This window comes from Oncorhynchus kisutch, linkage group LG13 (assembly GCF_002021735.2).
Source record: "Oncorhynchus kisutch isolate 150728-3 linkage group LG13, Okis_V2, whole genome shotgun sequence".
Taxonomy (NCBI): Eukaryota; Metazoa; Chordata; class Actinopteri; order Salmoniformes; family Salmonidae; genus Oncorhynchus; species Oncorhynchus kisutch.
The window spans coordinates 39,393,628-39,421,274 of record NC_034186.2 but is presented as its reverse complement, the minus strand read 5'-3'; the positions used below and the strand labels follow the sequence as shown (position 1 = coordinate 39,421,274).

General features: G+C 44.1%; 2 protein-coding genes across 5 annotated transcripts; both read left to right on the top strand.

The window, feature by feature from the left end:
* The first annotated feature begins 298 nt into the window (after nt 1-298).
* LOC109902422 (calcium homeostasis endoplasmic reticulum protein) lies at nt 299-14,025 on the top strand. 4 transcript variants are annotated; one of them, XM_020498757.2, is made up of 18 exons: nt 299-479; nt 3,735-3,908; nt 4,177-4,215; nt 4,917-5,080; nt 5,337-5,474; nt 5,714-5,865; nt 6,058-6,169; nt 8,050-8,139; nt 8,369-8,564; nt 8,838-8,998; nt 10,774-11,230; nt 11,440-11,696; nt 11,819-11,952; nt 12,040-12,126; nt 12,343-12,480; nt 12,684-12,839; nt 13,066-13,346; nt 13,480-14,025. In XM_020498757.2, the coding sequence occupies exons 1-18, from the start codon at nt 455-457 to the stop codon at nt 13,515-13,517; spliced, it is 2,799 nt and encodes a 932-aa protein (XP_020354346.1). In that variant the 5' UTR covers nt 299-454; the 3' UTR covers nt 13,518-14,025. The 4 variants fall into 4 exon arrangements, with proteins under 4 accessions (XP_020354346.1, XP_020354348.1, XP_020354347.1 ...); XM_020498758.2 differs by having other exon boundaries at nt 326-479; nt 11,446-11,696; XM_020498759.2 differs by lacking the exon at nt 4,177-4,215 and having other exon boundaries at nt 300-479.
* An 8,592-nt stretch (nt 14,026-22,617) lies between these two features.
* LOC109902425 (calreticulin) lies at nt 22,618-27,163 on the top strand. The gene is made up of 9 exons (XM_020498765.2): nt 22,618-22,858; nt 23,617-23,718; nt 24,012-24,215; nt 24,446-24,540; nt 24,642-24,851; nt 25,366-25,479; nt 25,717-25,860; nt 25,942-26,034; nt 26,180-27,163. Exons 1-9 carry the CDS (start codon nt 22,633-22,635, stop codon nt 26,375-26,377), a joined length of 1,386 nt encoding a protein of 461 aa, XP_020354354.2. The 5' UTR covers nt 22,618-22,632; the 3' UTR covers nt 26,378-27,163.
* The last annotated feature ends 484 nt before the right edge of the window (nt 27,164-27,647 follow it).

The window sequence follows — 27,647 nt, the reverse complement described above, 5'->3', positions numbered from 1 at the left end:
CACAATAAGCTACTTTGTCTTGCTAACGTTGAGGGAGGGGTTGTTGTCCTGGCACCACACTGCTAGGTCTCTGACCTCCTCCCGATAGGCAATCTCATTATCATTAGGCTATGCAAGAAATGGTTCAATGTAAATAGGAGTCATCATATTTTGGGAGGGTGAAAAGTAGTGAATCATCATACCTAGTTTTAATGACGCTGAGGTTGGACCTGTGTACTCTTTCAGTCCTCCCAGTGCTTGTTAAGACACTGGGGGACGCTGTAGCATGGTAGCTGCTTTACTCTGGACAGTGGCGCCCTAAAGTCATCGAAGTACTTCCGGTACCAGAGTATCTAACATTTTGTAATGCTGCTGTATTTTTTAACCACACAGCTAGGTAGAATTTTCACAAATTAATTCCCTCCGTGGGTCTTTGAGGTTTTTCGGTCTCGCTGTTACTTGATTGAAGACAAACATGGATATTCCTACAGCTCCTGAGGGTTTGTATCTTTCATTTTGATGAGCTATTAATGCTAATGTTACCTTGCTAAATGAGTTAGCATGCAAAAGCCAGCTAGGCATATGATTGCCGTGACTGATTTAGAATGGTTTTTTTTAGTAGCTAGTTTATTTTATTAACTAATGAATGATTTTAAAATTAGCTCCCTAACCTTCATGGACAGTGTTTTTTTTTTAACTACATAGCTAGCTGGCGTTTATAGTATAGTCGCGCATGCGTCGATTTAGCCTGGAGAATCCGACATTGAATTGCATATAATACAGCGTTCAAACCAACTGGGAACTCGGAAACATGCGAGGTCAAATCAGGACGTCAGTGATTTTCAGGTCGGAGTTTCCAGTTGTTTTGAATGCGGCATTATTGCATTGGATTCAACGTTGTGCATGAATTAGCGTTTGTATCAGGAAATGTTCCTCTTACGAGATCTACAAGCCAGAATGTTGAATATAATAAAACATGTGGGCTCCCGAGTGGCGCAGCAGTCTAAGGCACTGCGTCTCAGTGCTAGAGGCGTCACTAGTTCGATTCCCGACTGTATCACAACCGGCCGTGGTTGGGAGTCCCATAGGGCAGAGCACAATTGGCCCAGCGTCATCCGGGTTTGGCCAGGTGTGCCTTTATTGTAAATAATAATCGTTCTTAACCGACTTGTTAAATAAAAAAATACACACTTTATTATTTTTTATTAACTTATTCAGGGCAGCCAAATTGAGACCAGGTTCTCATTCCCAATGGTGCCTTGTGGTACAAACGTTTTCTCAAACTGGGAGAAAAATGTACATTACAAATAAAATAAGAAAATGATTTAACACAACAGTTTCAACAAATAAACCACTACAATCAATCGAAGCAACTGCAATCCTCAATTAATTAATTCAACACCAGAGTCCTAAACTGTCCTAGCGGCACCAGGGAATCAAGATGCAAGGAATTTTGTAGGTTATTACAACAATTGGTGGCACTAAAAATGAAAGGAGGATTTACCTAAATTAGTCGAGACCAGAGTGACCAATCCTGTGAGTAGGTTTGGTAGCTCATTCTGTTCTACGTTAGCAACGAAGTTTGATAAGTTGGTAGCTTGTGTAGTAGAGCTTTGTAAACAAAACGGGAATAATGAAGTGATCTACTGGACTTTAATGGGGACCAGCCAACCTTGTGATACATGATGCAGTGATGAGTATTAAAACTTTCACCTGTGATAAAGCGTAGTGCGGCTTCCAAAGGTTTAAGAGTACTTGCTGCTGCAATCTGGTCAAAAGTGTCACCATATTCAAGAACTGGCAGGAAAGTTGGCTGTACAATCTGCTTCCTGCTATTTAGGGAGAGGCAAGATCTATTTCTAAAAAAGAATCCCACTTTATATCTTAGCTTTTTAACAAGCTTATCTATACAAGCTCACACATACATACATGCATGCATACATGCATACAGAAGAGTCAACAGATCATTCTCAAACCACTTGCGAGATGCAGGTTTATTTCAGTCAACCTTTACTGATTGTCTGGGTGGCTGGTCCTTTTGCATGTAGTAATCTGAGACGATATATCCACAGGAAAGTATAAATACATCAACTTTTCAAAGCGCTGGTAGTGCGTTCAGATTCCCATCACCTGAAACGTGTGCAGAACCATGTAAACTCGAGCTCGGCAAGTATGCGTGCGTCTCGTGCATGTATTTTCATCTTGTGCACATGCCTCAGGTGATCTACCAGAACGGTCTACCCGTGCTTTGAAAAGTTGATGTAATTATACTTTACTCTAGATGTACTGATGGGAGTCTATTAAGCTGGCCCTGTTATGCATAGTTTGCACCGAATTAAGCCATTTGTATTTAACTAGGCAAGTCAGTTAAGAACAAATTCTTATTTACGATGACGGCCTACCCCGGCCAAACCCTAACCCGGAGGACGCTGGGCCAATTGTGCGACACCCTATGGGACCCCCAATCATGGACGGTTGTGATACAGCCTGTAATCGAACCAGGGTCTGTAGTGACGCCTCTAGCACTGAGATGCAGTGCCTTAAGACCGACGGGCGCCACTCAGGAGCCCTGAAATTCATTACTAATTATTGACCTTAATTCATCCACCAAGTACAAGGGTGGAGCGGAAACTCGGCCATTTGTGGAATGAGTTCGACATGTGGGGTAGAGGAGTTTAATATATAAACAAATCACAACGCAATGGTGAGGTGAACAGTGTGATGGAATATTTTAAATAAAGGGTTCATTAATCATCGGCTTCCAAATAAACAAAGGGAGGGGGGGGTCCTGCGGGTGATTCAATTCATTTCCTGAACCGGGCTGCCTCCCGTGCATGAGTCGTCTGGCCCACTAAAGTGATTTGGGTTGGCACGTGGAGTAGGATTCAGTGTTTTCACATGCAAAAGTGATTGCTTTTGATAAAAACACTTTATATGCCTTGCCAATGCAAACCAGTTATATTTTTTGTTGACGTCAACAACCGAGCAGTGCAGATTTTTGTTTGATTTGAGCAAGGCGCTCCTCCCTCACCGGCTTCGCCCGGTCATGTGACTGGCCATAGGCTTATAGTGTCCCATAGGAAACAATGACCAACACTTTGGTTCCTACCCTGTCACAATAACTCCACCCTGACATTTTCATTCATTGTCATGTCAAACATTTTATTCAAAGTACCCAATATTATATTCCAATTATTTAATTAGACTAGTTTACCCAAGTGTTTTGATCTAAATCGCAAGTCAAAATGACCTTTTATTGTCCCCACCACATTACCTGTGTAATGGTCATGCTGTTTAATCATCATCTTGATATGCCACACCTGTCGGATGGATTATCTTGGCAAAAGAGAAATGCTCACTAACAGGAATGTAAACACATTTGTGCACAACATTTTTGAGAAATAAGCTTTTTGTGCATATGGAACAATTCTGTGATATTTTATTTCAGCTCAAGAAACATGGGACCAGCGTTTTTATATTTTCGTTCAGTGTAGTAAAATACAGCATACCGCCCAGCCCTAGCGTTGATGTTGTCCCTCATGTACGATTACTTTTCTGCCCACCTTTACACAGTTACCTTGCACAGTATGTAAAGAGGGGTGCCCCAGGTTTCAGGGTCTCATAATAACCTGATCAAGATTGCTTTGCTTTAAATTATGTGCCGAGTTAGCTAACTTAACAATAATATAACCCCTAAATGGATGTCAAGCTGTCAGAAATCATGTGACTCACCAAAAAAGTTTCTCTCTCCACAGATCAAGAGCTGAAAAATGTCATTGACAAACTGGCCCAGTTTGTGGCTCGAAATGGCCCCGAGTTTGAGAAGATGACAATGGAGAAACAGAAGGACAATCCCAAATTCTCTTTTCTGTTTGGTGGGGACTTCTTCACCTATTACCGGTGCAAGCTTGCTATGGAACACCACCAGCGTATGTAGTTCATATAGCTATCAATTCAACTTGTCTTGTCTTAGATCCCAATGCCAACAGTCTTTTTTTTTTTTATCCCATTTTGCAGCAGGTTTGGAACACAACCACCACGTGTAGATATTGTAGCCTAACTTGTGACATCTGCTCACAATTTTTTAGTCATTGCAGGAAGAAGACCAGACCTGAATTTATTTCTATATAATAGATAGGCTATACCTGTGGCTGTTTGTATGCCACTGTATTGTAATGTGTGCTTCTCCCCACGTAGATCCTACTACCCACGAGTGTGAGGAGTATAAATTGGAAGGTATTTACTGGGATGATAGAAGTCCCAACTTGCACATTTTACTCGACATTCATCTGGTGTTTTTGCATCACCGGTGCTTGAAGGCTTTGTTTTTGTATTGTTTATCATGTTTGTATTTTTCAATCATGATCATTTTAAAATGGAGGATACCCCGACTACTGGTGTAGATCGTATTCCTTCTATTTTCGTTATTGTCTAAAACATTCTCGTTTTAGATTTTTTTCAGCCACAGTTCAAGTTTGGACTTTGCAAGGCCTACGTATGTCAGTTTGCTAAGAGTTTTTGATTTTCTTGATGCTTGTTGATATCAGATGCAGATTTATGTTTTTGTTCGTTTGCGTGTGATTCTATGCTGCTGCAAAGTTTGACTTAAAAATCCACATGCTCTCCTATTACAAAATTAGGGTTTCAGAGATACTGCAAAATGCTTCATGGTTTTTCAATCTCAATTCCTTTGAAGTATAAAGCAATTGAGTACAAATGAAGATGAGGACATTCCTTTCATGAAGCTAGTTGCATGTAAAATGCCCTTGTTTTAGTACTAGCTTTTCTTTTGAGGAATTTTATTTCATTGTTTTTTTTTTAGGCCACCTTGTCAAGTACCTGTGCAAATGACAAAAAGCATCGAGGGTACAATGAAAATGTTTTCTTTATCATGCTTTTTATCCTTTAATCACTGACATTTTGGCCTTATTTTGCAGATCTTTATAATCCACCCGGTAAGGAAGTCCCAGATGTCCCTCCGCCAATCACGATCCTGGCTCCGCCCCCCATTGCCCCTGCCACGCCCTCTCTGGATGAACTCATCCAGCAGAGCCAATGGAATCTGCAGCAGCAAGAACAGCACCTGCTCACTCTCAGACAGGTACGGGTCACCGTACCCCAGGGTCGGTCAGTCTTGATTAGTTGAGTCAGATATGTTAGTGCTGGGCTGGTGCAAAAAACCTGCACACACTGGCCCTCCAATGTCACAGACTGACCATCGCTACCATATCCTATATTCTCTGGTCATAAAATGTGCGAGACAGAATACACAAAGTTTCAAAGCAAATACATTTTACAGCTGCTGTTTATTTCTCTAGATGTCCAGACTGAAATGGTTGTCATTTGTTTGATTCCAGGAGCAAGTGACGGCAGCCATAGCTCTGGCCATGGAGCAGCAGACCCAGAAACTGCTAGCGGAGACTCAGCAGGACATCTCTGAATTTGACAACCTGCTGCAGCCCATCATTGACACCTGCACTAAAGACGCCATCTCGGTACGTTCATGAATTTGTCATGACGTTCATGATGACATGAACAATAGATGAACAGGAGAATGCTCTGGTATATTTAGTCAGTTGTATGTTTCTCTCCGGTTCCTTCTGTAGAAAGGTTTGTGGTCATACACACACACACATCTTCATGAACAGGGCTAATAAAGAACACTAGTATAGAACAACAAGGCCCGCACAGTGTTAAAGTTCCCAATCCGAAACAGATCTTTATTTCCTCCCAGGCTGGTAAGAACTGGATGTTCAACAACGCCAAGGGCCCGCTGCACTGCGAGCTGATGTGCTCACACCTCCGGAACCGCATCACAGCCGACGCAGCCCACTTCGAACTCCGCCTTCACCTCATCTATCTCACCAATGATGTCCTCCATCACTGGTAGAAGCATGATGAAAATTAGGCTTTGTTTTTACTCTCAGAATGCCACACATACACAGACTGCGCTTCTTTCATATTGTATTTTAAACTCCTCAAACAAAACTAACTTGCTTGCTCTCGATAATGGAAGTAATTATGTCATGCATTGTATTCGTGGTTAGTTAAGTGAACCTTGTCTTGTTGTCCTACCAGTCAGAGGAAGCAGCAGAGGGACCTGCTGGCAGCGCTGCAGAAGGTGGTGGTGCCCATCTACTGCACCAGCTTCCTGGCTGTAGAGGAGGACAAGCAGCAGAAGGTTACGCGGGTAAGTGGACTGCCTGTTCAATGGAGACATTGTTCCATATAAACTCAGCAAAAGAAAGAAACGTCCCTTTTTCAGGACCCTGTCTTTCAAAGATAATTTGTAAAAATCCAAATAACTTCACAAATCTTCATTGTAAAGGGTTTAAACACTGTTTCCCATGCTTGTTCAATGAACCATAAACAATTAATGAACATGCACCTGTGGAACAGTCGTTAAGACACTAACAGCTTACAGACGGTAGGCAATTAAGGTCACAGTTATGAAAACTTAGGACACTAAAGAGGCCTTTCTACTGACTGAAAAACACAGAAAGAAAGATGCTCAGGGTCCCTGCTCATCTGCGTGAACGTGCTTTAGGCATGCTGCAAGGAGGCATGAGGACTGCAGATATGGCCAGGGCAATAAATTGCAATGTCCGTACTGTGAGATTCCTAAGACAGCGCTACAGGGAGACAGGACGGACAGCTGATTCTCCTTGCAGTGGCAGACCACATGTAACATCACCTGCACAGGATCGGTACATCCGAACATCACACCTGCGGGACAGGTACAGGATGGCAACAATTGCCCGAGTTACACCAGCAACGCACCAGGAACTCCATCAGAGCTCAGACTGTCCGCAATAAGCTGAGAGAGGCTGGACTGTTGTTGGCCTGTTGTAAGGCAGGTCCGCACCAGACATCACTGGCAACAACATCGCCTATGGGCACAAACCTACCGTCGCTGGACCAGACAGGACTGGCAAAAAGTGCTCTTCACTGACGAGTTGCGGTTTTGTCTCACCAGGGGTGACGGTCGGATTCGCGTTTATCGTCGAAGGAATGAGCGTTACACCGAGGCCTGTTCTCTGGAGTGGGATCGATTTGGAGGTGGAGAGTCCGTCATGGTCTGGGGCGGTGTGTCACAGCATCATCGGACTGAGCTTGTTGTCATTGCAGGCAATCTCAACGCTGTGCGTTACAGGGAAGAAATCCTCCTCCCTCATGTGGTACCTGACATGTCAGGATGAGGGCCGTTCCCCCCCGGAAATGTCCGGGAACTTGTAGGTGCCTTGGTGGAAGAGTGGGGTAACTTATTTTATTTATTTTATCCCCTTTTTCTCCCCAATTTCGTGGTATCCAATTGTTAGTAGTTACTGTCTTGTTTCATCGCTACAACTCCCATACGGGCTCGGGAGAGACGTAGGTCGATAGTCCGAAACACAACCCAACCAAGCCGCACTGCTTCTTAACACAGCGTGCATCCAACCCGGAAGCCAGCCGCACCAATGTGTCGGAGGAAACACCGTACACCTAGCGACCTGCTCAGCGTGCACTGCGCCTGGCCGCCACAGGAGTCGCTAGTGTGCGATGAGACAAGGATATCCCTACCGGCCAAACCCTCCTTAACCCGGATGACGCTGGGCCAATTGTGTGTCGCCCCATGCACCTCCCAGTCGCGGCCGGCCAAGACAGAGCCTGGGCTCGAACCGAGGGTCTCTGGTGGCACAGCTAGCACTGCGATGCAGTGCCTTAGACTACTGCTCCACCCGGGAGGCCTGTGGGGTAACTTCTTACAGCAAGAAATGGCAAATCTTGTGCAGTCCACGAGGAGGAGATGCACTGCAGTACTTAATGCAGCTGGTGGCCACACCAGATACTGACTTTTGATTTTGACCTCCCCTTTGTTCACGGACACATTCGATTTCTGTTAGTCAAATGTCTGTGGAACTTGTTCAGTTTGTCTCAGTTGTTGAATCCTGTGTTCATACAAATATTTACACATTTTAAAAGTTTGCTGAAAATTAACACAGTTGACAGTGAGAGACCGTTTCTTTTTTTTTGCTGAGTTTAGTTGTCTGTGGTCTGAATGACACCCTCTGTTTCTTGTTTCTCTCACAGCTCCTGCAGCTCTGGGAAAAGAATGGCTACTTCGACGAGGTGACGATCCAGCAATTACAGAGTCCAGCTGTGGGCCTGGGCCAGTATCAGGTGAGGACTGAGGCTAGTGGCATAGTAAAGTGAAATTCTGTCGGCTGACCATTAAAAGGATTGGACTTTGAGGTCAACCACATATACACGTCCTACCCCATACCCCTAGTTCCATCAAAATAGAATAACGTTTATTTTTTCGAAATTGAATTGATTTACCACGACTAGGCCAGTCATTACTCGAGTGTTCTCTGTATAACACTAGCGGTGGCCCTCCCCTCTCTCCCAGGCCTCTCTGATCACAGAGTACGCTGCGGTGGTGCAGCCCGTTCAGCTGGCCTTCCAGCAGCAGATCCAGACCCTGAAGACGCAGCACGAGGAGTTTGTGGCCAACCTGACGGTGCAGCAGACTGCAGCAGCCGCAGCAGCAGTGAGCCAGCTAGCTGCAGCAGAGCCCGATGTTAAGGCAGTCACCACTCAGCCTGGTGAGGGGAGAGAGAAACATACTCGCGCACACACCCGCATAAACACTTTCGTTTGCATGTTGACGAGGCTGTTGGTCTGTCAGCAAAACATCACTGTAGAGATGCAGGTGACTGGTTTGATTGGACTTTTTAGTCTGTCTCTCTTGCATACATACAAACACACACACACACACTAAGCAATTCATGTTATTTCGTTTACATGTTGATTATATATCTTTAGCCATATTTACCCTTTAACCAAATATCCTTCTCTCTGTCTTGTGGCGTCGACAGGAGAGGTGAAGGCATCCATGTCTGGCCCTCCTGGTGATTATGACGGAGCCCCGCCCAGAACAGACCCTGGTGCTAACAACACTGGCCACTCTGATAACTCCTCCTCCAAACCCTGGTTTGACCCACAACACATGCCTGGAGGCTGGAACCCCAATCAGCCTGTAAGCTGGTCCTACTGTGTTGTTTATATGCACTGTGTCACTCTTCCCTTTTTATAATGTACAACTCTCAAACTGATATAAGGAATAGTCAGATATACAGTGCCAGTCTAAAGTTTGGACACCTACTCATTCCAGGGTTTTTCTTTATTTTTACTATTTCCTACATTGTAGAATAATTGTAAAGACATAAAATCTATGAAATAACACATGGAATTAAACAAATCAAAATGTATTTTATATTTGAGTTTGTTCAAAGTAGCCACCCTTTTCCTTGATGACAACTTCGCACACTCTTTGCATTCTCTCATCCAGCTTTATGAGGTAGTCACCTGGAATGCATTTCAAGTAACAGGTGTGCCTTGTTAAAATTACTTTTGTGGAATTTCTTTCCTTAATGCGTTTGAGCCAATCAGTTGTGTTGTGACATGGTAAGGTGGTATACAGAAGAGCCCTATTTGCTAAAAGATAATTTCCATATTATGGCAAGAACCGCTCAAATGGAGAGAAACAACCGTCTATAATTACTTTAAGACATGGAGGTCAGTCAATATGGAGATTTTCAAGAACTTAAACTTAAAAGTTTCTTAAAGTGCAGTTGCAAGAACCATCAAGCGCTATGATGACACTGGCTCTCATGAAGACCGCCACAGGAAAGGAAGACCCAGAGTTACCTCTGCTGCAGAGGATAAGTCCATTAGTGTTAACTTCACCTCAGATTGCAGCCCAAATAAATGCTTGAAGTAAAGTTGAAGTAACAGACGCATCTCAACAACTGTTCAGAGGAGACTGCGTGAATCAGGCCTTCATGGTCAAATTTGCTGCAACAACAAAAAAACACCAATAAGAAGAAGAGACTTGCTTGGGCCAAGAGAAACGAGCAATGGACAGTAGACCGGTGGAAATCTGTATTTTGGTCGGATGAGTCCAAATTTGATTTTTGGTTCCAACCGCCGTGTCTTGGTGAGGCACAGAGTACGGTGAACGGATGATCTCTGCATGTGTGGTTCCCACTGTGAAGCATGGAAGAGGTGGTGTAATGGTATTGGGGGTGCTTTGCTGGTGACACTGTGATTTATTTAGAATTCAAGGCACACTTAACCAGCATGGCTACCACAGCATTCTGCAGCAATACGCCATCCCATCTGGTGTGTGCTTAGTGGGACTATCATTTGTTTTTCAACAGGACAATGACCCAACACACCTCCAGACTGTGTTAGGGATATTTTACCAAGAAGGGGGGTGATGGAGTGCTGCATCAGATGACTTGGCCTCCACAATTCCCCGACCTCAACCCAACTGAGATGGTTTGGGATGAGTTGGACCCGCAGAGTGAATTGAAATCGGCCAACAAGTGCTCAGCATATGTGGGAACTGTTTGAAGACTGGAAAAGCATTCCAGGTGAAGCTGGTTGAGAGAATGCAAAGAGTGTGCCAAGCTGTCATCAAGGAAAAGGGTGGCTACTTTAAAAAAATGTAAAACAAATCAAAATATATTTTATAACTTTTTGGTTACTACATGATTCCAAGTGTTATTTCATCATTTTGTTGTCTTCACTATAATTCTACAATGTAGCATCGTTAGGTGTCCAAACTTTTTACTGGTATTGTATTTACAGGTTTACTGTTTTCATAGTTGAACAGATAGATTGACTGTAGTTCCTATCGAATCAGTCCTATGCAAACAAACTGAGTTGATGGATGAGTGAGTGGTGAAGCTACGGTAACATAGAAGATGAGTGTCCGTTTAAACACCCGTTATTTTTGTCCCCCCTCAGCCTCCGTTTGACCCTACCCAGGCGCCCCCGCCTTGCCCGCCCTGGAACAGCCACGAAGGCATGTGGAACGAACAGAGGGGGGACCCCAGCTGGAGCGGAGGCCCTCCGAGGGGGGAGGGTGGTCCCTGGAGCGGAGGGGGAGGACAGAACGAGCCCCCTCCCAACTGGAGTGGTCAGTACGACCAGCCCCCCTGGAGCAACCAGGGACCTGACCAGCCCCCCTGGGGCCAGAGAGAGCCCCCATTCCCCCGCATGCAGAGGCCTCCCCACTTCAGAGGGCCCTTCCCGCCCCACCAGCAAGGGCCCCCTCCCTTCAACCAGCCGCCCCCGCCTCCCCACAACTTCGGCCGGTTTCCTCCACGCTTCATGCAGGATGACTTCCCACCCAGACACCACTTTGAGAGGCCACCCTACCCTCCACACCGCTTTGACTACCCACAGGGAGACTTTCCCGGAGGTAAGAATCCAGGACAGGTTCCACCATGGGAGCTCATTATTCACTGTTTAACTTTTCTATGACTATTGTATAAGTACCCTTCTGGCTGATTTTCCTGACCACCATCCATAGTTACAGTACACATATCGATTTACATGATCATTTGGGACTGACCGTTCTATCTAAAACATGTCATTTAACTGAGTCGCTCCCCTTGCCCCTGCGTGTTGACCAAGACATGGGCCCCCCGCCCCACCACCACCCCAGCCAGAGGATCCCTCCTCCGGGCATGGGGGGAGGAGAGCACCCTCCCTGGGGGGGTAACCAGCACCCTGACTTCGGCCCCCCGCCCCACGGCTTCAACGGACATTCCCCCCATATGAGGCAGCGGCTGTCCCCGGCTCACGTCAACCAGGACGACCCCAGCCTGGTCCCCAACGTCCCTTACTTCGACCTGCCCGCCGGACTCATGGCCCCTCTAGTCAAAGTGAGTAGCGCGGGATGAAGATGTCTATTGCTTTTCAAGGCTACATTTTCCACATCTCACTATGTATTTCTCGGGCCCCAGTGATTTAAACGGTTGTTTTCCACCTGTTTTATATGCGTAAGCTTGAAGACCATGAATACAAAGCCTTGGATCCCAAAGACATCCGCCTTCCTCCCCCCATGCCCCCAAGTGATCGCCTGCTCGCTGCTGTGGAGGCCTTCTACAGCCCTCCATCCCATGATAGACCCAGGAACAGGTCAAACACAAACATTTTCGCTTCATGTGCTTGAGTGATCAATGCCATGTGTGTGCTCTATTGATTGCAATGTCTTTTGTCGGTCAGTGAGGGCTGGGAACAGAACGGCCTGTATGAGTTCTTCAGAGCCAAGATGAGAGCCAGGAGGAAAAAGGGCCAGGAGAAACACAACAGGTGAGACCGTCTGCCTGCTAACCAGCCTTATGTCTCGCACGCACACATTTCACTTATCTGTAGGTACCACTTAACCTAAAATAAATGTGCCTTTGAAATCCACAGGCAAAATACAAATGCTTTGTTAGTCTGGCTCTCTGTTTCCCATCTGTAAGTACTATACTATATGAGCGATGAGTGCTCTAACGAAGTGTGTGTTCTCTCTGTCTCTACCAGTGCCCACGGGGGTAGTCGTTCACACAGCCGTTCTCGTAGTCGGGGCCGCTCCTCATCTCGTTCCAGCTCCAGCTCCTCCAAGTCCTCCCGCTCCTCCTCGCGGTCCCGCTCTCGCTCCTACTCCAGGTCACGCTCCAGGTACACGCAGATGGGATTCTTCCTGATTTAACAGGAATTGCAGATTTCGTCAGGAATACTATCAGATACGCCTGTACGATACAGTGGAGATGTATTGGTAGACCGTTTTCCTCATTTGGTTGGCGGTTAGGTGGTGTTAAGTAACACTGGAGTGAACGTCGTCAAGTTTGACGGATCATGTTGTTTATCTTTCCCCTCCACAGGAGCAGGAGCCGATCCAGGTCGTCCCGCAGTCGCTCTCGTTCCAGGTCTCGCTCCAGATCTCGCTCTCCTGACAAGAGACGGCTAGAGAAGCCCGGACATGCCTCTGCCCCCGCCCCCGCCATCGCCTCCCAGAAGTCCCGTAGCCCCTCCCCTCCGTAAGTCCCTCATCTCGGTGTGCAATGTATCCTGCTCTTAACACATCATATCGCCTCTGGCATAATGCTTACAAATCGGTGCATATCATAGGAATAGGGGCTTGGGGAGGGTTGAGACCATAACTATGCCATTGACATAATGGAGACAGTCACTCTCACATTGAACATTTAAAGCAGAGCATTGAAGGCTGTAGATTACTGAATGTATTGGTTGTGATCTCCACAGCACTAATTCTGGGCTTGGAGCAGCCCCTTCTATCCTGCCTCCAGACAGCAGGCTGGGAGAGGAGAACAAGGGCCATCAACTGCTCATGAAAATGGGCTGGAGTGGTTCAGGGGGGCTTGGCGCGAAGGAGCAGGGCATCCAGGACCCCATCAAGGGGGGAGAACTCCGGGACAAGTGGGACCAGTATAAAGGAGTGGGGGTGTCACTGGACGACCCTTATGAGAACTACCGCAGGAACAAGAGTTACAATTTTGTAGCTCGCATGAAAGCAAGGGAGGAAGGTAGGAATTTATCAAGTGATCTCTGTAGGTCTTTTTGAAAATATTGCAATGAAATTCTGACATTGTGGACAGGTGTATTTGTAGGTGATATGACGAACTAAAATGTATAATAACCAATGTGTGTTTATTTCAGTGAATCGGGAACCACAGGAGCCCCCTCCCGCTGAATGACGTGCATCGTAAAGCAAGCAACCCCTACCCAGAACACACCTCTTCATAATTAGTTGTTTGTACAGAATAATGGTTTTAACCGTATGTTTCCCTCTATCCGTTTGCAAAATACCAGAAGGTTTTGGTCTTTTTTTAGTTTTAATGTTGCTTTTCTTGTGGAACTTGTTCATGTATTCTTCTCATGTTCCAGGATCAAGTCATCAAGACTTGGAGATGGACAGAAATAGTATTGTGTTGCTCTTTTGAAACAAAAAGAAAATCATAAAACATAGGAGTGCACATGGAATCAATGGCATGTCAGCTATAATTGTGAATCAGTTTACCCTGTACTAACCACATTACCTGGCTACCTAAACTCCTTGCTGCAGACAAATGCTCCGCCCACGGTCGTTAGTTTCTTCTCTGCTTATGAAGTGTGTAGCTGAACGATAGAGCAGTGGAAGAATGAAGTTTAAGTCATCAGGCAACTAACCACATACTGTAGAGAAATAAAGCATTTTAAATACTTGTTTTGACATTCTGTTTGGATAAATGCACTCACAATTAGTTAACCTCATCCTAGATTAATAGAAATGTAAAAAGAATTGTCAGAGAAATTTCATAAAACCAATTAATTAAACCAAATTTCAAATGTCTATACATGTCCTCATTGATCTGTATAAAATTCTAAACAAGGTCAAATCATGACGTCATTGATCTTCAGGTCGTAGCTCTAGAAAGAGGCCGGATTTACTATTCCGAGTTGGATGACCTTTCAAAACGTATTTTCCCAGTCGGCGCTCGTTTATTCCCGACTTCCCAGCTGTCTAGAACTCACTGAAGTCGCAGTGCCGAGTTAAGTTGTTTTGAGCGCGGCATAAATCATGCTTCAGTGACAGCATGGCCAATGTTTAGAATTTTTAACTTGGAAAAGAGCCCCTTAATCACAGATTTGGGACCTCTCTGTCACTGATTCCTTCCAAACCAGTCATTGTTGAATTTGCGATTTCCAATTTGTGTAATGTTTATGTCCAATTGCCGATGAGCACCGATGTTTTATCTATACCTTCTCTTCATATGACAAGGATTAAAAATGATTTGCCAGTAGATTGTTGACTTGATTCATGATGACTGCTGGCCCAGATTACTAAACTTTGTTGACATGATCAGTCCAATCAAAGCTACTGTACATATAACGTGGTATGTCATTTTATCTGTGGCCAATGACCTTAAGCCTTTGTGGATGGGCTCTTCTAATGTAACTAAGGCAGCACCCAAAGGGCTAGAATTTTTGGGGTCTAGCCTTAGACTTGGTGGTGACATAGGGTCCCTATGAGTGTCAGAACACTGAGCCAATCACAGCGCAAGCTCTGTATTTTCTTCAGGCTTGACCCACCACCACAGAATGCACTGAGCTAGGCTGAAACACCTGCATTTTGGAGCTGCCTTACTCAAGAAAACAAGAGACCATGTTTGTATGCGTCTTTATTAACTCAATGATATATATATATTTTTTACATTGTTTGCAAACATATGTGAGACACTGTATTAATGCCAAAATAACATGCAAAATAGGGGTGCTCAAAATGGGGGTCGCCACTGATACGTCTATAGAAAGTATGACACATTTGAATAGATTGTCCTTTTTGATCTAGGTCATTTCCCAAGCCCCAACACATTAAATGTTTTTTAATAGAGAATGGTAAAGTATCCATATATTCTCAGTGTCAGATGTAGTGGAGCTCCATTTCCCGAAGAATCTCCTCCAAGGCCGCCTCCGTGGTCAGTTTGGGAGGCTTGTGACAGCCAATGAACTACAACAAATCAATCCCACTACAAATCTAGTCAATTCCGGAAAAGTGGAAAAACTCAGAAAATGTCAATTTTTGTCTTGGATCATGATGACAAATGCACAGAAGTGTGAACACAATTGGGTCCACAGCAAATATGGTCGACAGTCCCTCAGATAAGAGTGACAAGGAGCGGCGTTTGACTATCAATTATTCCTTCAGTACTACACGAGTGTGTAGCGATTAATTTATGATTGGGCATTAGAGTAGCCTACCTCCTTGGTGTCCAGTGTGGTGTATGTGTAGTCTGCAGGGAGTGGAGGTGGCGGCTGGTCTGGACAAAGTGTCTGGTGAGAGCCAGCTGCTGCCTCAGCATGTTGAGTGCAAACACAGCAGGGCTGTATGCACTGAGGGCCGGGGATGAGAGAGACAATAGAGGTGTGGTCAGTAGGACGAAGAGCTGAGCCTTTCCTATTTAGATAAGAGATTATGCTTCAGGCATTGTGTTAAACAATGGAGACAATGAGGTCACCAAAACCAATGATGTATACTGAAAACAAATATAAATGCAACGTGCAACAATTTCTAAGATTTTACTGAGTTACAGATCATATAAGGAAATCAGTCAATTGAAATAGATTAATTAGGCCCTAATCTATGGATTTCACACGACTGGGCAGGGGTACAGCCATAGGTTGGTCTGGGAGTGCATAGGCCAACCCACTGGGGAGCCAGGCCCAGCCAATCAGGATGAGTTTTTCCCCACAAAAGAGCTTTACTAAAGACAGAAATACGCCTCAGCCCCCACCACCCTTAGGTGATCCCGCAGGTGAAGAAGCCAGATGTGGAGTTTCTGACCTGACGTGGTTACATGTGGTCTGCAGTTGTGAGGCCAGTTGGATGTACTGCCAAATTCTCTAAAACGACATGGTTACACGTTGTTATGATAGAGAAATTAACATTAAATTCTCTGGCAACGGCTCTGGTGGACATTCCTGCAGTGAACATGCCAAATGCACACTCCCTCAAAACCTGACACATCTGTGGCATTGTGTTGTGACAAAACTGCACATTTTATACCTTTTATTGTCCCCAGCACAAGGTGCACCTGTGTAATGAGCAAGTTGTTTAATCAGCTTCTCATGCCACACCTGTCAGGTGGATGGATTATCTTGGTGAAGGAGAAACGCTCACTAACTTTTCCTCCACTTTTCAAAAACCTTTGACACCACAGGTAGTATACTAATGGGCCTGTAGTTACTCACGTCAGCAGGGTCGCCTGATTTAAAGATGGCCGTTATTATGGCCGACTTCCATACCCTTGGAAACACCCAGAGACCAATAGATGTGTTGGTGACCTTAGTAATGGGGCCAATGAGTGACTCTTTGTAGTTTTTAAGAAAGGTAGAGTCTAGCCCAAACACATCTTTGGCTTTAGAGTTCTTTAGTGAGCTAATCACCTTGTTCACCTTTGACTCAGAAACCTCCCTTATGATGAAGACAGGTTGAGCATCATTTACTAGCACTGATCCCAAGATACCAGTGGAGGGGTTCTGTGTCAGTACCCTGACAGAGTCAATAAAGTAGGAATTGAAGGCTATTGCTATTTCGACCGGGTTCCTGTGTTGGATTGTTATTCACCATGATTTCTAGTCTTTTTGCAGTGTTACTATGGTCTTTCCCAGTTAACTTTTTTAGATTCACCGAGATCAGTTTAGAATTTCCCTTTGCTTCACCAATTATGTCAATAAAAAAGTTTGCCTTGGCCTGTCTGATTTCTTTCAACAACTTATTTCTCAACATGGTAAACCTACATCTGTCATGCTCTAATTTGGATCTTAGGGCTATTTTTAGAGCATAATCTGGTTCTTTCATCAATTTCCTGATTTCTCCATTTAGCCAAGGAAGAGTTCTCTTTTGGCCAGGTTTGGATTTGATTTTCTTTAGGAAACCATTTATTGTAGTCTGGATTGTGGATAGAAAAACTTGACTATCAGCTTCCACGTCTGTATAGGACAAGAGATCATTCCAGTTAATTCCCCTAATTGAGTTTTCAAAATAGCTTAATTCACTCTTAGGTATTCTTAGTTGATCCGGCTTTCTAACAGTAGAGAGGTTAAACCTGCTCTTAGACAGCTTTCTGGCTATAAGTGTCAGATCATGATCAGATAGCCCAGTAACCATATTGAATGATTTATGTTTAGCTCACATAATATAACTTAAAAGTATACATTAAGGTGTCTGTAATAGTATACATGTGGCAAAAACAAATGTAGATATTAGATGCATTTCTATAGTTCCCTTTAAAAAAATTACAATGGTGGGGGAGTGCCAAGATGGTATAGGCACAGTGGCTTCAAAACAGCGCCACCTGTGAATCATCTAGTGTATATATAAATCACTGGGTGAAACACTGCATCAACTACTGTAGCATAAAATCCCAAAACTACTTTAGAAGTTTGAGGCTCAACTGAGGAATTTTATTATATGGGTTTATTGTTATTTTTTTATGAGCGAGAATTCTGCCTCTATCATCTGAACCGTGGCTGTAAAGACACACCCTCCACGGGCTCTGCACTGACTCGCCATGGGTTAGATCCACATAGGCCATCCCAACCGCCGGCCCTTGGGCTGCCATACCTACACAGACAGGGGAATGACAGACATGTATAAATTACACTGACTAAAATGCAAATGTTTTTCTTTGTTGCAAATGTTACTGTACTTAGTTAGTGGACAAACTGGTGGACCAGGTGAAGGCCAGTCCGTCTGGTTGGGTCTGCATCTCGGACAAGGTGAAGGCCAGTCCGTCTGGTTGGGTCTGCGTCTCGGACAAGGTGAAGGCCAGTCCGTCTGGTTGGGTCTGCGTCTCGGACAAGGTGAAGGCCAGTCCGTCTGGTTGGGTCTGCATCTCGGACAAGGTGAAGGCCAGTCACTCTGATTGGGTCTGCACTTGGGCCTCTCTCACACACCTCGGCGAGCGCCTCTTCAAAACTTGAGACGGCATGATAGTTTCAGCCACAGAGTGGGAGCGAGATGACCTGGAATAGAAAGCCCTGCTGCCACGGAATGAATCAGTGATTTTACTGTAGTCTGTGGTTGATGTGGGACTGATTGTCCTTCTCTGAGACACTGGAGTACTTGTCGCTCCAAGATGTGTCTGAGACGCTGTAGTCCATGACCTCGCTGACCTCCCAACGCATCTTTGTCCCAGTCTCTGTCTCCCAGGTGCTCGGAGATCTCGCTGACACTACTCCGGTCTGTTTCAGTCTTGATCTCACTCTTGTAGTCCTCCCTGGGCTCTTCTGATGGGATCCTCTCCTCACACCTCCAGTACCACTGGCTGTCATTATCACACACCTTTTTTTCTTTTTTTTTCTCCGACATTCCAAGCGTGACCGGTGCGAGGTCGTCCAGTGACATAATATTAATGTTGAATTCTGCAGAGAAAACATGACTTCATGAATCAACTGGACTGAGTAAATTATATCAAAAACACTCTCTCTGGTTAACTAGCACTCAAAACATTTTCTTGAAGAAAGTTTCTCATTTCGCATTGCTTTTCACTACAACTCTACAGACATTCGACAAATGACCTGGCTTACCATCAGAGACTCCACTTCTCTCACTGATGGCATCATCGGAGGGCAGGTCCTCAGAGAAGAGCTCAGCCAGAGCGTCCAGGGCCTCAGGGAAGAGCTCCACCAGGGAGCACATCTCACTGAGGGGTGACACTGAGGGGTGACACTGAGGACCGGGAGGGTTTGAGGTGCCTGGCCCGTGGGGATCCCTGACTGCCTGGGGAGGGGGTGTAGGGGGGATAGGGTGATGGAGTGAGGACTACTGAGGCACTGCGGATGGAGAGAAAAGGGCTGCGCTGGTCGAGCACTCGGCTGGAGAAGCGACTGGGTGATCCGCTGCACGGAGGAGAGGGTGGAGAGCGGGACTGGGCTCTGACTCAAGATGATCGGTCTGCCAGTGGAGGTGACGGGGAAACCTGGCTGCTTTGGATGAACAACTGTGGAATATAAGAAAAAGGACAGATGGGTGGTTAGATTACACATTGCTGGTACTAAATTGCTACTATTGTGAGCTACCTTTCTAGTTGTCATCTGTGAAGATTCTCTTGCTTCTTTGTGCAGGCTATACTCTGGCGACTCAAAAGAGCCCCCCAGGAGTTTCCTCATATCCTCCTCATCACTGTCCAGAGTCACACATCTACCGGCCACCATTATTGGAGTACCGGGTTTGGAACTACCCTATGGCGTGGCATCAAGATCCAGGCCTTTCTCCTTAGGCGCTACAGCAGGTGATACATGCACTCTCTTCTTCAGGAAGCGTTTCCCCTTCATGCTGAGGTCACTGCTGGACTGGGCAGGCAGGGGCTTCTCCTTCTCCTAGGGGGCTGTTGGTATACGCCTATCAGCCAACAGCGCTGGTCCGTCCCTGGCCTGTTGACGATTTCGGGTGCGGTTCTCTATGACAGCCAGTCGGCTCAGGGCTGCGCTCTGTGAGCTCCTCTGTGATGTGGACTCGACTGACTATGTCTGAGTCCAGCTCAGGGCTGGTAGCTGCAGCAGGTGGAGGGAGAACCTGCTCCCCCCACCCCCTCGAAAGCCCTCTGGTGGTGGGTCATCCCTCCCCAGCTTTTTGTTGATGACGTCATTGGGTTGGTCACTCACCGAGTCCTCTAAGGATAACAATAGGTCGCTCAGGTCCTGGAATGGGGTTTGTCTGGCTTGTGAAGTGTTTCTCCTATTGGCAATGACATCCACATATCCCTGGGGAGATAACAATAATGTCAAACCTTCTGTGTATACTTTCTGGCCACGATTCTTGGATTTTGGGGTAGGTAGCTAAATTACCAAGCATTGAGTGTATTAAGTGGTGGACATTTGGTTGTCCTTTTGGCCACATTTGAATCAAATAAAATCGTATTTGTCACATGCGCAGAATACAACAGCTGTAGATCTGACTTTTTTACAGAACTGAAAAAGCGTGTGCGAGCAAGGAGGCCTACAAACCTAACTCAGTTACACCAGCTCTGTTGGGAGGAATGGGACAAAATTCACCCAAATTATTGTGGGAAGCTTGTGGAAGGAAACCCAGAACGTTTGACCCAAGTTAAACAATTTAAAGGCAATGCTACCCAATACTAATTGAGTGTATGTAAACCTCTGACGCACTGGGAATGTGATGAAAGAAATAAAAGCTGAAAGAAATCATTCTCTCTACTATTATTCAGACATTTCACATTCTTAAAGTAAAGTGGTGATCCTTACTGACCTAAAACAGGGAATTCTTACTAGGATTAAATGTCAGGAATTGTGAAAAACGGAGTTTAAATTATTTGGCTAAGGTGTATGTAAACTTCCGACTTCAACTGTATATACGTATACCTGGTTCTACTAGCTAACTATTCAATAATACATTTTGTCTGCAAATCATTTTAGTTGTTGTTCGTCGTTTTGATCATATAATAAATGCATGAGTCGAGAGTTTTGGAAACAGCAAAGCTAAGCTTATCGTGGCAGTTAAAAAGAAATCCAGTAAATTAGCTACTTAGCCTACTAAGAAGCCTAAATGTACAGTACACTGGTCAGCTAGAGCGCTCTGCTTTGCAAAGTCATGTAGACTACAACACGTACACAATTGCGCACAGTTACAATGTATCCACCTGATTAGATGTATCCGTTTTGAGATTAACCTTGTAGCAATTACACTGTGTCCAACTTCACCGTAAACGGAGACCCTCATACCCATGGGACGAGTCGTGGTTTATCAGAGGGATAATTGGGCCCAAAATCTGTCTTCGCCAGCAGGTGGCGATTTTTGTATGGAGGTCAAAGAGTGTCGAATTTGGTTAATAAAACATGGAATGTATTATTTCCTAAGTGTGGCTTATTTGATCGAATATAAGTTTCGTAATGATTAGGTTGTTACGAGTGCACTGATATAAGTAGGACACATGACATCCAGGCAACTTTGAGAAATAACACTTTATATCGGAGTTGGGCCTGGTCGTCACTAGTTACCACAGCTATAAAGTCAGTTTCTATCGTTTCTCTTCTTAAAATGTGATTTTAAACCTAACCTTAACCTAACCACAGTGCTAAACTTATGCCTTAAAGTGCTAAACTTAACCTTAAATCAAAACCAAAAAGCACATTTTTGTTTTCATTAATTTTTACGATAGGCCAAGCCAATTTTGACTTTGTGGCTTGTGGAAACTGTTGTGCCTGTTGTTTACAAGCGTATCTTCCCTCTCCTTGGCTGGAATGGTGCCACCTGATATTGCCTCCTCCCGACTGCCTTCCGTTTTTAATACATTATTTCATATACATTTCATTGTTAGAGCGGCCCCTAGAGTATCTGGTTAAAATAATGGGTCATCTGTACGCGTCGACACATTCTACGGAAACCTGCATGGAAAACGTCATCTTTGAGAAAAGGCAGTTAATTTTTCTTAATTATTATTTATTTATTTATTAACAGTAACATGCAAAACATAAACATAACAGCCAGAGGGATTCCACAAAGAAATTAGAAAAATTAAAAATAAATACAACTAATCCATATTATATCAATTCAAATACAGACATACAGCGAATACATTTTTTTGACATTTTGTTTTGTATACGTTTTAAAGACTCTAAATCGTTTTCCAAATCAATTTTTGTTTAATTAATAAAAGAAAAGGGTATTTTTCTTCATAAATTGCGTGCGTTCTTTCTCCTCGCCTCGCCCATTAGAGGAGAAGGTTAGAGAGGCGGGACCTCTGACTTTTGGGTTTAAGAAGGGGGCGAGGAGAGAGGAATACGAGGAGGATGCAATTGAGATTATCCCTAATGGAGTCATGACGTCTGAGTTTTATGGATAGTGACCAAGAAAGCCTTTATTGTGTTACATGATTTCGTGGTGTGTGTCAACCTTGAGCAAGGGTGTATGACGTTCAATTTACTTTATTGCGGTGTGGAAAGTTGTGTTTTATTAGGATTTTAGGGAAACATTTGGACATAATGCACATTTGAATAATCACACTTGGTTCCAAAAATAAATTAATGTTCATCCACAATCTTACAAATTTCCACAACATAAAACACAATCATTGCTCCTCGCAAATTCAGAGAAATGATTTCAAATATGGCCCGCTCTTCGATGTGGAGGAGTTTTAGAATTAGCCTCTAACCGCTGGTCCAGGGTCAGCGGTTAGTTAAAGCTTTGGGATTGGGCAATCTGATGCCAGACCTGTGGTGAGGGACTACTTCGGCCTCGAACCGATGTGTAATCCGAGCATTTCCGAAAGATAAATCGTGGTCTCATTTCATTGGACAAGATCTCGTCCAATGAGCCACGGCCATCTGTGCAGGAATAGGGAGTTAGAAATGATCATATTACCTATTTCCTTCAGCGTTTATAACCGACTTTCAGTGAAAAGCAGCACACAGAGTTTACCTGTTCAGCGGGACGGTGAAATCATGAGGGTCGCAGTGGCAATATTAACAGTTTTTGCATCGGTAGCTGTCACCATTGACGCTACTGTATACTTCAAGGAACAATTTCAGGATGGAGGTAAACGTGCCTTTTGTTTTTCTGATCATTCCTAAAATGTTTCTATATGATAGATAATGGTTTGGGGATCAAGGGCCCATATGTACCTCTTTTCTAGGTCCATTTTTAATCAACCATTTATGTTCTTTATACCTGGAATAGTCAATATCCAGACTATGGACTCCATTATGTCATTTCTATTGTTGAAACAACTTTTCTGTAATGTGGAACATGAGCTCTACACCCTGTTCGCCATGTCCATTTTAAATGAGTGTATCTTTAAAGTGAATGGATATCATAAAATATCATTATGGTCAGCATTTTTACACTGATCACTGTGTAGAAAACACACACTTTTTATTTAGAAAAATACATTTTGTAATAGTATCATAGGGAAATAAATGTTTCCCCCCCCCCCCTCAAAATATATAATTCAGCAGTGCACTGATCTGATCATAAGAAGTTCTTTCACTTGGCTTCTTTGACAGCCTACAGTACTTATTCAATCGTGTGATCTTTATTTAACTAGGCAAGTCAGTTAAAAAACTATTCTTATTTACAATGACGGCCTACCCTGGCCAAACCCTCCCCTAACCCGGCTGGGCCAATTGTGCGCCACCCTATGGGTTTCCTGATCACGGCCAGTTGTGGTACAGCCCGGGAACAAACCAGGGCCTGTAGTGACTCCTCTAGCACTGAGATGCAGTGCCTTAGACCGCTGCGCCACTCGAGATACTTCCCTAGATCCGGACTAATGAGATTGTAAATGTTGTTTTCAGATGCATGGAAGAGTCGGTGGCTTGTATCAGAGCACAAGTCAGACTATGGCGAGTGGAAACTGACTGCTGGGAAGTTTTATGGTGACGCTGAGGCCGATAAAGGTGAGCTGAATGGGAATATATTGTAGTTTGATCACGGCAAGATGTTTCATTATGGAGATTTTGCCAGATCCTTCACTAAGTCTGAGTTTGCATATGCCAAATGGTTGCAAATGGCTCCTTAGATTGTGGATTGTTTCGAAATGCAAATATATAAAATGTATTCTCTGGTCTCCAACCCTAATCAAAATGTAATCCACATGACACAGTACAGTATCACTATGCATCACTCACCTCCTATACCTGGGTTCAATTATACCTACTGATGCTAATGTGTCTTCTTACCTGTCTTACAGGTCTCCAGACCAGCCAGGATGCCCGTTTCTATGCTCTCTCCAGCCGCTTTGAACCCTTCAGCAACGAGGGAAAGTCCCTGGTGGTCCAGTTCACTGTCAAACACGAGCAGAAGATTGACTGTGGGGGCGGATATGTCAAAATCTTCCCAGCAGACCTAGACCAGGCAGCTATGCACGGGGACTCGCAGTATTACATCATGTTTGGTGAGTGTGTGCAGAGCACCACTAAGTTTTTCTGACTGAGGAGTGACTTTTAGTCAGAGATGAATCCCTCTGTTATTTTCATGACCCTCGGTCATTTACATTTTTGTCATTTAGCAGAGACATTCATTCAGTGAGACATTTTTTAGAAATGCCTGGATTTTACTGGTAGATTCTGTATTTTATTGACCTAACAATCAATAGGTTAAATTCTTTAACCATCCATCCCACAGGGCCTGACATCTGTGGCTACAGCACCAAGAAGGTTCATGTCATCTTCAACTACAAAGGCAAGAACCACCTCATCAAGAAAGAAATCAAATGCAAGGTATGCCATTTTAAAATCCCTGAGCATTGCATTCCTTTACTGCATATTACCTGCCAGGTCTGACCTTTAACCTCTGCTGTTCTGCCCTTTTGTCTTTTCAGGATGACGAGCTGACACATCTGTACACTCTGATCCTGAACCCGGACCAGACATACGAGGTGAAGATCAACAATGAGAAGGTGGAGTCGGGCACTCTGGAGGATGACTGGGACATTTTGCCCCCAAAGACTGTCAAGGACCCCGAGGCCAAGAAGCCAGAGGACTGGGACGACAGGGCCAAAATCGACGACCCTACCGACACCAAGCCAGAGGTGAGCCTCTTTGAATGAAGAGATTTGATCGAACATAAGCCAGCATGGATATAAGTCCTATCAGAATCAGGTTTGAGAAATGTTATGCAAAGTCTACAGCAACATATAAGGAGAGGTACTGCTACTGGGAATGACAAAGTAATGAAGAGGTGGGTACCTTTTTTTTCCATTGGTGTCCAGGCAGTACTGTTTCGCTATTCAGTGCATTTAGTCAGAAAACACAGTTCCACCAATCCACTTTGTCAAATGAACAGATGATCCCAAAGTTCCCCCAATGCTAGTTACTCTTACATAAAGGCCACAAAATGGAATCAGCACAGTCTATAACGAGTTGATAGGTATCGCTTTTGCCACAGTATGGACCCATTGTGTTTAACAAATGGTCTTTCTTCCTGCATTTAACACAAGCTTTATTTGGTCCTGGTTTAGTTTCAGGAGTGATCTCTTTTGTCAAAGCACATTGTTTAGTTCTGTCACTGACCAAGTTGTAACTAATATTGAACTTTCTCACTAGGACTGGGAGAAGCCTGAGAACATCCCTGACCCTGACGCTAAGATCCCTGAGGACTGGGATGTGGACATGGATGGCGAGTGGGAGCCTCCTATGATCCCCAACCCAGAGTACCAGGTACAGACTGAGTTTGTACCAGTTGCTGATAACACTTAAATATAACTTTCATGAATAAGTTATAAATGCTTATAAAACTTTTATGTTAGTACATTCTAGAATACGCATGTATGCATAGCATATACTTATAACTTATTAATAAGAATTAAACTATTTATCAGTGTTTTCCATGATTTAAATCTGCATTATACAGCTAGTGCACCACAGGTAGTCTTATAACTGGCCTTATCTTTCCAGGGAGAGTGGAAGGCAAAGCAGATTGACAACCCTGAATACAAAGGTGCCTGGGTGCACCCTGAGATCGATAACCCTGAGTACACAGCCGATGCCGCCATCTACAAGTTTGGCAACATTGGAGTGTTGGGTCTGGACCTGTGGCAGGTATGTTAGACCTCAGACAGTGAATGTTGTTGTTGAAGGGTAATTATGAGCTTGATGTTAAAGTTGCCTCTTTTTTTATAGGTGAAGTCTGGCACCATCTTTGACAACTTCCTGATTGGTGATGATATAAAAGAGGCTGAGGAGTTTGGAAACGAGACATGGGGAGCTACAAAGGTAGGATTTTGTTATTATCATAATAAGTTTCTGTTTTTCATAACTTAGTATGAGTTCAGTTTGATATTAATTTTCAAATGTAAGACAAAAATATACCAGTCCCACAGCACTCTCTCTCAATGACCCATTTTCCTTTGCAAAACAGGCACCAGAAAAGAAAATGAAGGATGCACAGGAGGAGGAGGAGAGGAAAGCAAGAGAGGAGGAGGAGAAGAGCAAGAAGGACACTGCTGATGATGAGGGGGATGAAGATGAGGATGATGAGCCAGAGGATGATGACGATGACAGCCCAATGGAAGAGGAGGAAGGGGAAGATCCCAAGAAGGACAAGGACGAGTTGTAAATGAAACCGGATAGAGGACGTGTCTGTCCTGCCCGATCTCCTCGCCGATGGAGTGACTGCTGTGCATCATCACATTGAGTAATACCCTATGGACTTGGCACTCCTGTGAAAACCTATTTTTCAGGTGTAGGGGTGGGAAAGGGGCAGGCAATGTTTGCCTTTTTTTAAGAGGTTCACTTTTTTTTGGAAAGAGTTTAGGGTTGAAGAACTGGGTTTAAGTTTTTAGTTTCCGTCAGTTTAATTTAAGATATTTTCCCCTTTGTTCAGAATGTGGTCTATCATGTCCATGTGTCCTACAGTTGCTCTAGGTGCTGCTGCCACCGGCTCCCTTGCTTTTATCATCAGCTACCATCAGTTCATCCCTTCAGTGTCAAAGAAAATGATTATTTCCCCATATTTGTCATCAATCTTACCAGATGTTGTCTATGTTGGGAAACAAATCAGGGGCATATCAGTTGTCGTTTCTTTATACTTTTTCTCAAAATGATTTATTTTTATACAGTTGTATGCAGTACTGTACTATACATTATTATTATTATTAACATGTTTAATTTATTCCCACAATCATCCTCTGTATGTCCAACCATTCCCATGCTCTGTGTTGTACATGTTGTCCCACAGGCCTTGCTTTAGTTGTATGGCAGCTGCAGAGATGACTGTATGAGACTTAAGGATCTAAACTGTGACTGTCTTCTTTTTTTTTTTTTTTTTTCAAAACATGCGACTGTCCCCATGGCACACTGTCTTTTGAGTTTCAGTAAATAAATGAAGCTTTTTCTTTCAATAGTACTGTTAAGTATTTCTAGTAAAGTTAGCTTCTGATTTTGTGATATGGGTTGGTCTTAGCATTTCTAAAATGGGGTTGAAGACCTACCGTAGACACGCTGTCAAACAATATCAAAGTGGAGGTCTCTAAACGTGTCTTGCGATGCTGATCTGGACATTTACCTTGAAGGCTGAGAAACTACTAAGGCAAATCGAGTTGACACAGTAGAAAAACCTTTACATGAGTAGAGGCACTCTTGACCATGCTTGGGTGTGTTTTCCCATCCTGAGGACACTCCGAAGGCGATGGGCCTTTTCGCCTAAACTGTATTCTGGGACAATCCATACACGGATACTTCAATGCATGCAATTTTGACATTACTCAACATATATATATATATATATAACTCTTTGTTTCCATTATGAGTTTACAATTCCTTGACTGATACTTTTATGAATTAATATTTCTGTCAGTCATGTTTTAAATACTCTTTTAAATCCCCCA

Bases quoted from the DNA above. Each gene is read 5' to 3' on its own strand.
- LOC109902425 (XM_020498765.2), top strand. From the start codon at position 22,633: ATGAGCCACGGCCATCTGTGCAGGAATAGGGAGTTAGAAATGATCATA. The intron at 24,216-24,445 runs GTGAGTGTGTGC...TCCATCCCACAG, and splicing joins GCAGTATTACATCATGTTTG to GGCCTGACATCTGTGGCTAC. The intron at 25,480-25,716 runs GTACAGACTGAG...TTATCTTTCCAG, and splicing joins TCCCCAACCCAGAGTACCAG to GGAGAGTGGAAGGCAAAGCA.
- LOC109902422 (XM_020498757.2), top strand. From the start codon at position 455: ATGGATATTCCTACAGCTCCTGAGG. The intron at 5,475-5,713 runs GTACGTTCATGA...ATTTCCTCCCAG, and splicing joins GCACTAAAGACGCCATCTCG to GCTGGTAAGAACTGGATGTT. The intron at 12,481-12,683 runs GTACACGCAGAT...TCCCCTCCACAG, and splicing joins TACTCCAGGTCACGCTCCAG to GAGCAGGAGCCGATCCAGGT.